At 42.8% G+C, this 16,540-nt stretch overlaps 1 protein-coding gene across 3 annotated transcripts in view; it reads right to left on the bottom strand.

Moving 5' to 3' along the window:
* Slc24a3 (solute carrier family 24 member 3) overlaps positions 1–16,540 on the bottom strand; it is a 499,080-nt gene that overhangs the window by 451,252 nt on the left and 31,288 nt on the right. Inside the window, exon 1 of one of the 3 annotated variants that reach the window (XM_039106001.2) lies at positions 5,653–6,259. The exons of 1 other annotated variant lie outside the window; for it this stretch is intronic. Coding sequence is in view for 1 of the 2 variants with exons in the window: in XM_063284741.1 (XP_063140811.1) it covers positions 5,701–5,707 (7 nt within the window). In the remaining variant the exon portion in view is untranslated. Of the gene's footprint in view, positions 1–5,652; positions 6,260–16,540 lie in introns of those variants that run through there. One more of the 3 variants, XM_063284741.1, reaches the window with a different exon arrangement.

The raw sequence follows: 16,540 nt of genomic DNA, 5'->3' as shown, positions 1-16,540 counted from the left end.
CAAAATATCCCTATTCTTCAAAGTCTGATGGGCATATTACAAGCTGGGTTCCACAGTTCAAATTCTCACTCCATTACACGTGACTGTTGGCTGCTACACCACATGGAGCTGGGAGCTGTCTGCTGCTGCCAGCATTGAACATTTCAGTGGCTGGGAGCCTCATATTTTTAGCCACAAAATTATTACTTCTGGATTATACCCTTCCCTCTTAAAGAGTGTTCTGAGAAAGTCACAGATCACTAGAAAGTGCTGAAGACGTTCAGAAATTGGATTTAGATTCCTTTTTTTGTCCCCCTCCTTAATTTCCCTTTTGTCAGACAAACGCTGAAGGGAAGCAACCGAGGAGAGCGATTCTGGCATGGGAGGTGAGCGCTAGGTGAAAGATCAGGATGGGTAGCTGCTTTGCCTGCATCTGTGTATGCTCACCATGTGTGTGACACCCCACAGAAGGAGGGACAGATTCCCAGAACTGGAGTCATAGATAGTTGTGAACCACCGTGTGGGTGCTGGGAACCGAACCCAGGTCCTCTGGAAGAGCAACCAGTGCTCTGAACCATGGAGACACCATACCAACCTAAGGAAATGCTCTTTCTTTAATTTGTTTTGACATGTTATATCACTCAGAAGCTCAGATAAAACACATATTAAAAAGAATAGTATGATCAATGTTGCCTTGACTTTAAATGAGATACTTACATGGTATTTAACTAGCAGCTGTGTTTCTTTTCTGGTTTTGATAGCCTAATTCTACTTTCTAGTACCTCTGTTAGGCTGAAAGAGAAGGAAGAACAGGAGGGAGTGGAAAAGGTAGAGATAAATAGAGGAGGGAGGAGAGGAGATAAAATATTTGAATTTCACCCTCCAAAAGACCCAATAAGCAGCTGAAAGAGTCAGATACAAATATTTGCATCCAACTAATGGACAAAAGCTGGTGACCCCTGTGGGTGAATTAGGGAAAAGCTGGAAGAAGCTGAGGAGGAGGGCGGCCCTTTAGGAAGACCAACAGTCTCAATTAACCTGGACCTCTGAGATCTCTCAGACACTGGATCACCAACCAGGCAGCATACACCAGCTGAGATGAGGCCCCCTAACACATATACAGCAGAGGAGTGCCGGGTCTGGGTTCAGTAAGAGAAAATGCACCTAACCCTCAAGAGACTGGAGGCCCCAGGGAGTTTAGAGGTCTGGTGGGGTGAGGGTTAGGGGTTGGGGATGGGGACATCCTTGTAGAGACAGGACCGCAGGGCAGGGAGGGGGTGTGGGATGTGGAACAATTGAAGGGTGGATTGGGGAGGGAATAAAATCTGGAGTTTAAAAATTATTAAATAAAAAGAAGGAATATAAAAAGTTGAATTTCTAAAATATCTTTTTACATTTATTCTAAAAGTCATATCTCTTATTTTTTGATTTATCTGTGGGGTAAAGCCCACTAATAAATTTAATAAGGATACTTCACACTACTGATAAAAATCTCATTAATTCATATTCCTTCAAATGTTCATTGTCCTCTTGGATCACACTTTCAGCATCTTTTTCTCCAGAGGAACTCCAGCTCTGCCTGGGTCTCCTACTGCCCTGGGAAAAGATCTCTGTGCCCAACTACATCTACGTGCACCTTTCCTTAGTATTGGCCACCTCTATTGACTAAGCTTAACGAGAAGAATGCATATTTTATTATTCTGCATGAAGAACTAGGTTTGGTTTTGACGCTGTTCTTACATAGGTTAGTTCTTCCCTTTGAATCTCTCTGTGTTTATTTGGTTATTCTTGCCTTTAATTTCTTACAGCAAATAATTAACTCATTTGTTTTTAGTCTTTCTTTTCTGTGGTGTAGTGCACTACAGTTATGTGCTGCATAATGGCATCTCAGGCAACAACAGACCCCATTTGGCACAGTCCCCTAAGGTTATAATGGAGCTGGGCAAGTCATGAAGATAGTATAGTGCTTCACACATAATCGTGGTGATCTTTATAGAAAGGAGCCTGCTGTGCTACCCGTTGTAGAGAGGCATAGAGTGTACAACTTTGCACAGTGCCTGCATCTGGCAATAATAATGGACCACATCACTAATGTCCCTATTTGCCATACTGAAGAGTTTTTAACTTTGTAAATTTGCATACAAAACATTAGCTATCATGATGGCATTTTCAAAGTGTGTCTTAGCGGATTCTCTTCCCCACTCATCTTCTGCCTTCCACCCCACTGTTACCCTAGACAGGTCTCCTCTCCACATCAAATGTGTATTTTTGCTCCCAGACCCTTTCTTACAACTTCTCCTCACTGTGTCTTCATCTTCATCTACATTCTAGTTCTTGTAGGCTTTACCCATGTCTCTATCCATATATATGGGCATAGATAGATAGATAGATAGATAGATAGATAGATAGATAGATAGATAGAGATATAGATATGTATGTGTACACACACACATACACACACACACACACACACACACACACACAGAAGTTATCCACATATGAGAGAGACCATGCAGTTTTGTCTTTGAGTTTAGACCACCTTGCATAATATAATACTTTCTAGACCTATTGCCCTGAAAGCTTCATAATTTTACTTTCTTCTACAGTTGATAAGATTCCATTGTGTATATGTATCCCATTTTCATTTTGGACTCATCTGTTGATGGGTATCTACACTGATTCTATGTCCCTGCTGTTGTGAATGGAGCAAATGTGAGCACTGATGTGCAAGCATCTCCATGATAGGATATAGATGCCTTTAGGTACATCCCCAGGAGTGATGTGGTTGGGTCACATGGCAGTTCTAGCTTTAAAATTCTTTTGAGAATTCTCCATACTGACTTGCACAGTGGCTACACCAGTTTTCACTCCTACCAACAGTGAATAAGATTTCCTTTCCCCCACATCCTTGCCAGCATTTATTGTCAGATTTCTTAGTGACATCCATTCTGACCAGAGTAGGTCTCAATCGGGATGCTGAACATTAAAATAAAACAAAACCTCTGTCCTTGGTTGGGTGTAAGTATCTGTGTCTGCCAGGGAGTGTGGAGACTTGGTGGCTGGAGGTTGGGGTGGGGACATCCTCTTGGAGGAATGAGATGAGGAACTGTCAGTGGGCAGATCAGGAAGGGGACGACTGTACTGTAAAAAAAGATTAAAGATAATTTTTAAAATGTGAAAACCAAACCAAACCAAAATCCTATTTGGCCATTTGTGATTCTTCTTTTGGAAACTGACACTCTAAAAGGTTAACTATAAACATCTGGGAGAAAGGAGGAACCTGTCCCACATGAGACTATCTGTTGCCTCACCTTGAGACTTTCCAATGGACCAGATGTGGTAATGATAGATGGTGACTTTGAGACTCTTGGTACTGTGTGGTCCTAGGCTAGAGTATATGTATTTGCATTTGAGCTTTGAGGAAAATCATTTAAAAATGGTAATAAGAATATAAAGAAAGCATTTGCAACCAGACCTAGTGGTATAGGCCAATAATACGCCATAATGTCATAATTAAGGTGGAGGCAGGATTGTGAGTTTGAGAAGAGCCTGGTCTATAAAGAAAGACCCTGTTCCACATGAAGGAAAAAGGAGTGTTTTTATAAAACTACCAGGTGTCTGTATTCTAAATATCATTACAGAAGGACTAAAATCTTAGAAGATGTGGTTTATAAGTTATTATAGCTTGGATTGAGTCTTTCTAAGATCAGCATAGATTAAAAGTGGAGCGCCACAACACCCTCTGATTGGGCAGCCGGTGCTGACACCACATTTACCCAGTCCTCACTCACTGGCTAGCACAGAGAAGCTTCTGGTTTTGAAATTTTCGGGGAATGAGCCCCATCTGCAGAGACACGTGCTACTGTGAAATATTAGTGTCCCCTCTCAGGATTCTCAGCCTCATTAAGAAGATAATTTATGGGCAGGCCCCAAGATAAGGCTGAAGGAACATTAGTGTAAAAGACAAGTCCCAGGTCTTCCGAGCTGTAAATCTTAGAAGATGCCTGGAAGAGGAAGATGCAGGAGAGAAAACCCACATGGTGAGTAGCCATATCATGGTCAGGAAGGGGATAGCTTCACGGAAAAAGGATGAGCAGGCACAGTACTTACGGAGAGCATGCACATGCTATGGCTAGTATCGAAAGGAAGCAATAGAAAAGAAGAAAGCAGGGAAAGCTTGTCAGAGACACACAGTGCTTAACCCAGCTGTGTGGTGGTGGCTTTAATGGTAGCTTTTCTGAAGTATAGTATCTCATTAAAGAATAATTATTCCTCCCATCTCTTTGGCACACCTTAAGATGATTCAACTTTCCTGAAGTGACTGACCCTGGGTCCTGCTGGGTTAACACTTTTTTTCTGTACCTGAAAATGTTAGGTTTCTACTCAGTGCCAGAAGTATATCCTGTTCTTTTAACCATAAAGAATGGCTTTTCCTTAGTTAGTTGCAAGAGAGCCTGGACCAAGCCTACTACAAAATCCCTTGCTCTGAAGAAGACTCTACCCATCATCAGGAGAGCTGCTAAAATCAGAATAAACAGAACCCTTTTCAATCATGAAAATCCAGAATGGATTTATGTCTGGCCTGGAGTTCCAGTCATAACTTTGGGTATAGCCTCCAGGCAGGGGAGGAGCTCATTTAAGGGGAGATTTAAAAAAAAAAATAGAACTACCTTCTGAACATTCCTTCCTTCTAGAAAAGACATTCTTGAACTGCTACCCCTAACCTACCTAACCTAGTCAATTCCTAATTGCTGTTATCATGTCCAGGAGTGTATGCTCTGTCAGTGGTGAGTACCTACATAGGGACATGATTCCTTTTATCTTTTGTACTGTATTGTTGCTGAAACTTTTCCGTTTATATATGCAAACGTTAACCTCAGTGTTACATCTGCCTATAATATTCAGCACAGTAACATGTTCTGCATATAGGCTACATGTGTCAAAAAGGTCATTCCTTCTGGGTTTGTGTAATAACATTGTTATTCATGACACTCAAGACAACAAAAATCACCATTTCTCAGAATGGGCCCCAAGCATTAAATGATACATGACTATAGGATAGTAATGTTGAACAGAACACCCAACATGTAATTAAAGCCATCAGTGTCTCTCTATGGTCAAAGAATTTAGTTGTCAGGAGGCTGAAACTTACTTCTTAAAAGACTTATATCATGGCAAAGTGTATAGAGAATTCTTATGTATGTCAGATTCTTAATTAAGCTATAAAGGAGGAAATATCTACTCTACCTCAAAACAGAAGAATGTAATGTTTTAGTTCTGATCATCTACCCAAATTAATTATACCATCGTTATTGCTCTACACAGTTTAAGATGTTGTCATAGGTGTTTATTCACACTATTGGATGAAGTTCTTTAGAATTCTGAGAACCCCAGATGTGTAGGACCTATTATAAAGTTCAGGTCTAGGGATCTCCAGAGTCATAGAAACAGAGTAAAGAAGAATTCCAAACCCACATGGTAGGTCCTTGGCAAAATATTTTTGAAACAAGCTCTTCCATTTCCAACCAGAGCCCAGGTCAAAAGGGAGTTTTCCAATGTTTTCTTTTGATGGAAGAATTACTATATGGCCTTTCTCTTACTAATGAAAGGGTCCCTCTCTCAGATGAATGTTTTATATCTAGTCCTTTAACCTGTGACCACCACTAACCTTACCTTTTGCCTTTAGTCATTTAATTAAATGTCCCTCTCTTGTCTACTGACCAGCCATCAGGAAAGAGGCAGTACACGGCAGCAGGTTCTCTTCACCAATTCTGATCTTTTGGTTTGGTTTCCTCCTTCATAGCTCATTCCTACCCGTGCTGTGATATGAGTACTTCTTGCTCTTGGAATTTTAGGGTGTCTTGTCTATTGGCCATCACATACATAGTTGTCACAATGATCTTTACAAAAGATTTGGCCGTTTACATCATCCCCTACCTGCTCAGAATCCTCAAGGATCTCCCTTTGCCCTGGCAAAGACACTTGATTACTTGTTGCAACTTAAAACTGTCTGTTTCTGCCTGCCTTCCCCCTTCTCATCCCAGGCTACTCTAGGTTTTATCTGCTTCCTGCTAACACAGGTCTTCCATATTCAGTCTCTCTACTGAACCAAGCCTCCTGCAACCAGTGCCCCTGGCAAGAGCAACCACCTCGCCTTTATGTATGTCATTGATACTCATTCCTCGGAAACCTTGTCCCAACAACTGCTTCCTCAAGAAATTTTCATTCAGCCCCCAGACTAAACTGGGGTTTCCTTCTGCAGAGTCATACAGCATTCTCCTTCTAGAACCTTCCTCTCTTTATGATTAAACACTTAGCAGTGTAAGTTTCTAATTGATGTCCATCTTCGTGTTCAGCACCATTCTCTCCAGGAGCGTGTGGCCCATGGTCCTCAGAGAGCATTAAAGGAAGGCTTACAGAACTAAGAAGAGGCAGAAGTCACTGCAGTGACGCCCTAGTGGACGGAGAGATGAGGGCGAGGACCAAGTAATAATAATAGAGTGAGAGGAAAGGTCAGGTAAGAGCAGAAGGAATATGAAGTGCTTGGTCAACCGAAGAACAGAATGGTATCTTTTTAAAAGGAGCCACATTTTACTTGAAGGGATTTCATTATTGTCATTTACCCATGCTGAGGATGAAGTGTAAAAAGATCAGGGGCACAATTCAGTGGTCGTTAGAAATGCAGATATCATGTTCTGGAACTATTCAGATGTCCCCAAATGTGCTGTTTCCCACACCTCCCAGCATCCACCATATCAGCCGTGGATGTGTGGCTTTTGAGCTGCACAGCCCTCTTCCCTGTGGCTCACAGGATAAATACTCTGAGGCTAGTTACGTGCTCCATGTCTTATGTATTTTATACATACACACATCTTATAACGACAATCTAGACTCGTTAATTCAAACATGCTTGGGAAAGCATGCAAAGTAAATCCAGTAATTTTCTTCTAAAATAACTCTTCAAGTTACTTAAAGCATATGTCCTTATCACAGTATTCAGGGACAGTCGGGAGTTCAAGGTAAGCCTAGGCTACGTGGTAGCACTATCGGGGAGCGAAACAGAAAGAGTATCAAAATTTTTATGTTTAAAAACATTACTTCTACTTATACGTATATAAAACACAAAGGTAGTTTCTGAACATATTTGCTGGATTTTACTGAGGGGGAACCATTGATGCTTCAATAGAGAAATTATGTACTGTTGACAGTACAATTTCCAAATTATATGATTATAACTTTTCATGACCCTTGAGCTATTTTACAACATTGTAAATTGATGACATAAAATGATTACCTAGACTTGCTAATTTCATAGAGTACATTTAATTAACTTTCCCTCCCCCACTGAAGAAGAAAGCAGTTTTGCCTGCATTCGCACACTGTTTGACCTCTCCCTGGTCAGTAACCACCTGCTCTTTGGACAGTTTTTAGGATGTGTTTGTATCCATGTTGCCAGTTTCCTCATTAAAAACTAAGTAAACAAACTCCTTAGACATATGTATATTGTCTATCTATAGGCAGACCACAGTTCACATTAGGCAAGTAGTGAGGGAATGTGCCCTCCCTCACCCACTGAGTGAGTACTGACAAACACTGCCATGTGTGGGAAATGTCAGCTGCAATCTCAGCTGCTTTGGGTACAGTTTTGAGAAAAGAGTGAAAATTTGCTTCTTTTTTCCATTGCCCAGACCTCTATTGTCCAAAACCCAATCTATGTGGGGCATCTCAAACACAATACAAGCAAACCTGGTCTCATCTCACACCTCTTGCCTCAGTGACTGTGGGAGTGAATGAATGAAGCTGAAACCCAGACAAACCCTGAGGTTTCCATTACTCCTCTTAGGGCACACAGACTGGCTCCAGTTAGTGCCAGCACCCCTCCCTTTGAGTTGTAAATTAATCTTCCTCTTGGATCTGGGTTCAGTACATCCATTCACAATTCTACACTTCACCTCACTGCCTCTTGCCTGTCCACAAAAATTACTATTAGCCTCAAAACCAAAACTCCCTGTAAGGATAGGAGTCTGCAGGGAGATCTGATCACACTGTGGCTGGGGGACAAACTGAAGTCACTCACTTTTTCCGAAGCACCTGTCCAGGTGCCCTGGAGGTACACTGGGCCAATCAAAGGGAGTCATTCAAACTTGCTACCTCCTGGGATCAAGTTCACTTGTTATTCTGCATTTCTATAGCCCTAATATTCATTTCTTGGAAACCCTTTGCCATAGAGACAAAAAGCAGCCACTCTGCAGTAAAATGACCCCCAATATCTGGGAGGTGCTAGTTCATCACTGTTTCCTTGAATATGCCAAGATTCTGAAGTGAAATGCAGGGCCACCAGCCTTGGAAAGAATATCTCCAAGTCACACAAGAAGGCCAAAAACTAAAGTGTTCATATGTTAAGCATCACCAATATCATGATTGCTTCTTACAAGCCATTTTTACCAATTCATGGGTGCTGGTTTGGGGGAATGCTCTTGGGCATGCCCAGGGAGTACTTGTCACTGTTTTAGAATTTAGACCCAGATGCCTAATCTAGTGTGTGTGAGATCAGTATGTTTTTGCTAATAAACAGCCTGACCCTAAGAATGGAGTGACAGGGTTGCTGGAAGAGGATCCAGGCCATCTGCAGAAAATGGTCCTAGGCCAGAGAGAGGAACTGGGGGTGGAGAATTCACACTGTTACTTCTGGAGACACCTGAGGACACCCCCCTCCCAGCTCTGCCTGGTATCCACACAACCCTGGTGTCTCATAGCTGGCAAACTAAGCCCAGACATATGACTAAGCTTTAATGGGCCTCAAAGGGGGCCCCATCTGGGCCCTCCCCAGCTGCCAGATCTACACAGCTGCTTTGCCCACTTGCTTGGCTCTTGGTTGCAGAGGGTGTTTTCCCCAAACCTACTGAATGATACCATATAAACTGGCCAGTCCAGGGAGTTCAAAAAGTAATTTACAAGAATAGTAAGTGTAGACCTAAGACAGACCAGAACCACAGGGGCTCCTGTGCTTCTAGTATAAACTAGAATCCATTCCTTGTACAGGCACCACCATGATTCCATGATCAGTGGCTGCTTATGGCTTCCAGCTACTCTTGTCTTCAGAGAAACTACCTTTTTTCAGAGGTTACACACATGCCATCCATCCCATGCCAGGAATAGCAAGAGGCTAGGGACTAGGGGCTAGGGACTAGGGACTAGAAACTAGGGACTAGTTAGTGCCAAGCTAGGGAATACAAAAGTTGGCCCTTTGCTTCAAGATCAGCTCAGCTCTGTGATGTCCTTATGTTCTGAGGTCCCAGTGGGATTGACTAGACTCCAGCCAAGACAACATTCCCAGCTGTCTCTCCTGCTTCCAACTGTCAAAAAAATATAGTGGTGCTGACCAGAGGCAGGGATGACATCCTGGGAGGAAGTGGGGTGCTATCCTATTGTTTTACTATCCCAGTGGGTGGGGGTTGGGGGTGGGTAAATGACTGTATATAGCACCTGTACCAGCCTCCTTGTCTCACCTCCATATACACAGTTTGGTTCACAATAAAGAGTTTACATATCTCTAGAGTTCCCCGTAACTTAGAATGTGGAACCTACGGGGAAGCTATGTCTATGTCCACAATGCAAAATACGTACCACTGAGCCTTTGCTCCTGTGCCCAGTGACAGCACAGGGTGGCTTTGAGGGGCTGTGTACTATTGAAACACATCAAGAACCTCAGACCTCCTCTGGATACAGCTGCAATGAGAAACGGAAGTCTATACGCCTCTGTTTCCATCCATAATGATGTAAGCTCAACTGGCCAAGTCAGTTCTTGCAATGGCTGAAAGCTCCAACCAGACACTAGGGCTAGGATGAATTTCAGGGGAGAGGGAAGAAATAATGCTTTATTAATATATGGATTTATCCATTCACAGAATCCTGCAAATGCGTAGAAGTTTAGGAGATACTAATTGAAGGGGACCTAATAAAGCAGCCTTTATATACCTTGTAAATTGATCTTCTTTGTTAAGCTCTTGGTGCTGAGCCAACTACTGAGAAGATACAGCCAGAGGGAAGAGATATAGGTCATTTTCCACACCAACTATCACATCACCTCACACAGTCCAAGGAGTGGCCTGCAACCAAGATGGAGTCTTCCCAGCTCTGGACATTAGAATTTTCAAGGAGAGGAGACTGTCCATGGTCAGAAGATAAGGAAGGAAGTTAATGGTGTCATAAAACACACTTCCTCCACTTTCCTTGGATCTGAATGCTAAATCCAGCCAGGCTTGGACCACTCCCAGAATAGCTATGTGTGCCAGAGCATAAGACTCATGTCAAGGCTGCCTGCAAGGGATCTCACACCATGTCCAGTCACTTATCTATCTAATTCTCAGAGCACAGTTATTGGTAGAGATACTGAAAGTCTCCAGGACTAGCTGGGAGCAAGGCTCTATACAAACACAAGGCATGAGACAAGGCAGGTAGTAAGGCATTATGGGTATGGTCTCCACTTGTAGACACACTGCACCACTAGGCTCTAGCAGCTGCTATTGTGTTACATAAAACATTGAGGCTGGGCCACAAGGTTTTTAGGCTCTTCCCCTCCACCTCACATCCTTTTATCTCAGACCAGACCAATAGGCACGGTGAGAAAAATATGACAGGATTATTATCACAAGCAAACTAATTACTTGCCAACATGAGGAGCCTGGGACATCCCAACCCTCCACAGGTATCTATAGAGTTCTCATGGTGCTACTCACCCCTGAGCTGAAATGAATGGAAGAAAGAGGGGCCAGCAGTCCAAAGGGCATTGTTCTCTAGCAGTGTAACAAGTGTCTCAAGCAAATGTCTCTCCCACCAACAGCACCCTTCCCCTCCAGTGTGTATCAGGGCCTCAGGTGAGGAGTAAGTCCTTACTCTATTTCAAAGCTACCCTAGAAGCAGATGCTGGTGACAAGATACTCAGTCACAGGGGGTGTGTGGCTAGAAAGAGGATGCTGGACCAGAGAATGAACTACCCTGTTATTTCTACCTCAGAGTGTCTGGTCCTCACACCATTTATTATGAGTTTAGAACCTCTCCAGCCCTGCACAGAGATGATAGGGGAGAGGCCAGCACTTACAGGGTAGACCCCAACACAGTCATTTTGGGAAGACTCATCCTTGCTGCTCCCTTTAAATAAGCATTTCTCTGAAGACCTGTGGGCATTGCAATCATAATTTCTCTGGGATAATTAACACTTTCACCTCACTGTAATTCCCCTGTCTGCATTACTACCACAGGGTAAGAGACGCTGTACCTACTGTGTATGTGTCTGTGCATATGTGTGTCTGTGTCTGCATGTGTTTGCTCATGAACATGTGTGTATGCAAAGGAGGAAAAGAACACTGATAACAGTAATAATCATGTTTTCCCTCCATAAGGAAAGCCACGTGCCTCTTGTGTATCCCATGTCTAAGCACCTCCTTGTATAGTGCTAGGACTCAACATCAATCAAGGATGAGAGGCTATTATACCATGGTGGTCTTGTTGGAATAGGTGTGGTCTTGTTGGAGGAAGTGTGTCACTGTGTACAGGTTTCCTGGTACTCAAGCTCAGCCCAGTGCAGAAGAGAATCCTCTCCTGGCTATCTGTAAAAGACAGTCTTCTCATGGCTGCCTTCAGATCAAGATGTAGAACTCTCAGCTTCTCCAGTACCATCTGCCTGCACACTGCCATGCTTCCGGATGATAATAGACTAAACCTCTGAAACTGTAAGCCAGCCCCAATTAAATGATTGTCTTTGTAAGAGTTGCCTTGGTCATTGTGTCTCTTCACAGCAAAGGAAACCCTAACTAAGACATTATTAAGCAGGAACTTAATGAACAGGAACGTCTGTGGAGCGGGACTGCTGAGGTGTAACACCAGAGAGTGAATATGGTTGTGCTGTGTAGATATGTGTAGTCACGCAGACATGTGACCATGGATAGGCATGTGCAAGAATGCTGTGAGTAGCACAACTCATAACAAACCACAGGAGGTCACCAGCTGCTCATCTGTTCACAAGTAAGTGACAGTGATGGAGAATCATCTATCACCAGTGAGAACATGGATGTCTCGCCCATGTATGAAACACAGCAAAAGACCACTTACAGCTTACACTGAAATAGCACAATATTGGGAAGACGAAATGTATGCCTGGTGTTCAGTGTGCACACTTGAAGGGTACTTGGTTTATGAAAATACATCTATGCTAGGTATATTTTCTCTGTGTACATAACATATAACCTATTACACACATATGTACTCTCTCTCTCTCTCTCCCTCCCTCCCTCCCACCCCCACCCTGCCCACCTGTCTCCCCAAGAGCAGTTTTAAAGAAACAGAATGAATCATGCTCCCCCTTCTCTGAAGCTGTCCTTGTCACTTCCTATTTGGGTTGAAAATAGAAAAGGCACAGGAAACGTTCAGTGGCTCAGGCTTTTATAGAATCTACCCAAAGGAAAACCAGCTGAAGCTGAGCGCTTCCAGCAGAGGGAGAGGTACAGGCTGGAGCGACTGATGGGAAAGGCAGAACCAAGACTCCCCTGTAAGAGCAGCACATCTGTCCTCCCAACCAACTCCTAGTCCAAGTCAGCCCCTTTTAACACGTAGACAACATTCTGTTCCTTTCCCATGCCTGCATTCACATAAGACCAGAGAGGGACAGCAATCACCCCTTGGTATCCATGGTGGATTGGTTCCAGGACCCCCTGCAGGTACGAACAGTCAAAGGAAGGGCCGAGTCCTTCACATATAACCTGTGCACATTTCTCCATAAAATTTGTCACTGTATTACCTATGATATTGAATATAATAAATAATGTAGAAAACACTGGATATTCTACATTAAGAACAGCATCCATGTACTTTGGCACAGACACTTTTTTTTTCTGAATCATTTTTTAAGCATAGATGGTTGATTCCAGGGATATGGATCTAGGAAGGCCAGCTATACTACACAAGGAGAACATGTGGAAGATCTAGTCGATGCCCCAAGTTCCAGCCTGGCTTTCCCATGGTATAGGTACCTCAGGCTGGGCCAGTATATGGCATGAATAGACTGATCCAAGAGAAATTCCCTCAAACTATAAAAGGACCCCACACTAGGCTTTCTCAAAAGGCAACTCTCATGAAATAAATCCCTTTCAAGATGACTTGCAAATAGTAAAGTGGCTAAACACAGACTGAAGATAGAGAACAAGACCACATGACCCTGCTGTCCCTGACCAAAGCCTCTACCTAACTCTATGCCTCGCCTCAAACCCGCCTGCCCCAGCAGTAGCAGGCACTCCTGTCCCTAGGCTCCTGACCACAGAAAGATTTTCACTTTGGGTAGGGAGGGGCAAGTGAATGCATATATAGTTCCTGAGACGTGGAGGTTCCTGAACTCGGACATTAAGGAACATTCAGGGAAAAGGACACATGTACAATTGGCAAGTGCTGTGTTTATAAAGACTTCATGTGGCCGATGTCTGCAGTGTGGTCATCATGTGTACTTGCCAGCTCTTCAAGTCAAGGGTGGCACAATTAATATTTTTTTTAAAGTTAATCTCAGCATTTAGAATTGTTTGGAGCTAAGCAGGTTCCCTAATAGCCAGAAATGAAGAGAAAGACTTAGTCTGTTCAATGTTCTACAAAAAGTCTGGTCTCTTACAAAACACCCTCTACTGATAATTGACCATCCTTACTAGAGTGTAGATGTGCTTTGTCCTCTGAGGGCTCATGTGGATGACTCCTGGTCTCCAGGGTGGTGATATGGGAGACAATGGGAACTTTAAGAGGTAGACAGGTTCTTGGAATGGCTGCTCTTGGGAATGTTTGTGTAGGTCCTGATGGGTTTTATGAGGGTGGGCAGTTATGAAAACATCAAGACTGAGCCCATCTTGCCCTCTGGCTTCCTGTCTTACTCTGTGGTCTCTTCCTCTTGAGTGCAATCTGCCATGGACATCCTGAAGCTAGGGGCTGTTTACCGGAGATAAAACTATGCTGTTTGGACTGTAAGCCTCCCCCAAACTTTGGGTAAATAACCCATTTTTCTTTAAGTCCCCTAAACTTTGGGTAAACAACTTATTTTTTTCTTATAAAGTACCAAACCTTGGGTATTTCCTTATAGCAAAACAAAAGAGACTAATACAATGATATAACCCCCAAAGAATATTCTCTACACCTGTATCTCTGTCTGTCATGTGATCTACTGACGGTGGATCCATTGAACTTTCAATGAGTCCTGGATGAACATTTTAATATTTGTCATTATCTAGGAATCTTATAAGTTAGAGGATAGATGCATATAATGAAATATGAACTGGTCAGCCTTTCAACCCCTAGCAGGAATGGAGATTCCACGATTCTCCAGACAACAGTTTCTTTCCTCTCCTGGAATACTTTGTGTTATTAACTAACCTATATTGTTCTCTATCAATACCTGTATGCAGACTCACAACACCTCTATCACAATGTACACTGGGTTCCAAGAAAAAGAAAACAGGATTTCTCTGTAATATTCTATTTAGACCAGCCACAGTAGTCACTGTAAGCATCCATGCTAATCTGGATCGCATATACAGCAGCAAACCCTGATTCCTAGGTCAATCTCCGGACGTGGGTCCCCAATGTAATATACACTATGATTAGGACAAGCAGTTAAAAGGTAGGCTAAAGAGCTGAGGAGTATCTTTTCAGGGGTCATCTGGCAATGCTTTCTCTATCCACAATGGAAAAATCCACTCATTTCGCTCAGTCCACAACAGTAATTTAGCAATCTTCTCCCTGCAGATGAGCTTGCTACAGACTGCAGACAGAAGACACCAGAAGAGATTTCAGTGCTAACCCTGGTCATTTTACTACTTGGTGTTACCTGGAAAAAGTGCTCTCATGCATGTATTCTAAGAGCTCTGCACAGGGTGTTCAGCACCTGTAACACTTGTGGTTGGGAAAATAATAAAAATAACTCAAATGTTCACCATGTTGGGAAGAACTAAAAATCAAAAGTAATCTGTTATTTCCATATAAATGAAGCAGATATTAGTGGAGAACATCAAAATCGCAGTAGGCATCGCAAATGACAGGAATTTAACTCAGAGAATTGGCCTTATAAGGGAGAGCATGATCAAAGAGGATGGCACATCCTATCAACAGGAGAAAACTGTCAGTGTGTCTGCTATGGTGAGAGAGGTAAATGGAGAAGGTGCTTTATTGTGTTCTGTTCTCATTGCTGTGACAAGGTATCTGGTAAGAAACAACTTCAGGAAAGGTTGATGTTCCAGGGGTTGTGCCATGACGGGGAAGGCATGCTTGTCCATTATCTGCAGCCAGAGTCAAGGTTGTATGTTCCTGTTCAGCCACCTTCCCCCTTCCCAGGCAACAGCACCTCCTGCATTTAAGGTAAGTCCTTCCACTTTAATAACATAATCCAGATGACCATTCACAGACATCTACAGGGGCTTGTTTCCATAGTTAATCTAGATGCTGTCAAGTTGGCAATCGTTAACTATTACAATGTTATAGGAGCTTGGAAAACAAGCTATGGGGATCAGGATTGTATAACATAAAGAGAGTCACAGCCACTGCCAGGAATATTCCCTTAAGAAGAGTAGGAAGAAATGGAGGGGGTGAGAAAAAGAGCTCCTTCTTCTCCCCAAGTCTTTAGTTCATGTTGGTCAAATCTACCTGGAGGATAGGAGTCAAAGGTGCTGGGAAATGCAGCTTCCTGCGTAGATCAGTGCGGAGGAGGGTAAGCACATTTAATGATGCACAGGAAAACGGTCTGGTAAACTACGCTGACACTGAAAAGCTGATTTTTTAAAAACTCTCATAATAACTGAATAACAATAAGTACCAACTTAAATGCACAGACTGCTACTGTCAAAATACAAAGAAACACCATGTGTTTACTATAGATAAATACATTGTATATAAATCACGACATACCCAACCGATTATGGTGTGCGTTCTTCATTGTAGAATGTACAGGTGGAAATGGATGCTCCGTAACATGACTGTGTTTCTGAACACACACACACACACACACACACATTTGTGCACCTTTAATGAATACAATCTATATCTGTTGATTAAATATTTTAATTTTAGAAATACCATATTGAAAAGAAAATACACAAACTAGCTTTGCTGTGTCGGATCCCAACCCTGACAGTCATGCTAGTGTCTTCCCAAGTTACTCTTTAAGGGACCAGACATACAGTATTAGGAGCCTTTTGTTTGCACAAATCTATCTCCCCACTGGACTCTGAGACTCTCTAGAATAAGCACTAAGTCTAAGCACTACCAGGGGACTAAGAATGAGTGGTGCTACTCCACAGTCAGCTTAACTACATTAATGACTAAGCCTCTCCCCCTAAGAAGTTAACTGCTAGAGTAGAGTGCCAAGAAGACTGAAGCTGATTTACATTATAAAGTAAAGACCACAATGGATATCTCACAGCCAGTTGCTCTGTTGGCACTCCCTGCATGTTGTCATTTAATTTGTCACCCAATGCTTATTCTTTCAAATCCATAGATATTCCCCATGCACCTTGACCCTACAGTCTATGTAATGGGC

Source organism: Rattus norvegicus, chromosome 3 (genome assembly GCF_036323735.1).
Source record: "Rattus norvegicus strain BN/NHsdMcwi chromosome 3, GRCr8, whole genome shotgun sequence".
NCBI classification, from domain to species: Eukaryota; Metazoa; Chordata; class Mammalia; order Rodentia; family Muridae; genus Rattus; species Rattus norvegicus.
Note: the sequence above shows the minus strand (reverse complement) of the source record. Positions and strands in the feature narration are given on the sequence as shown.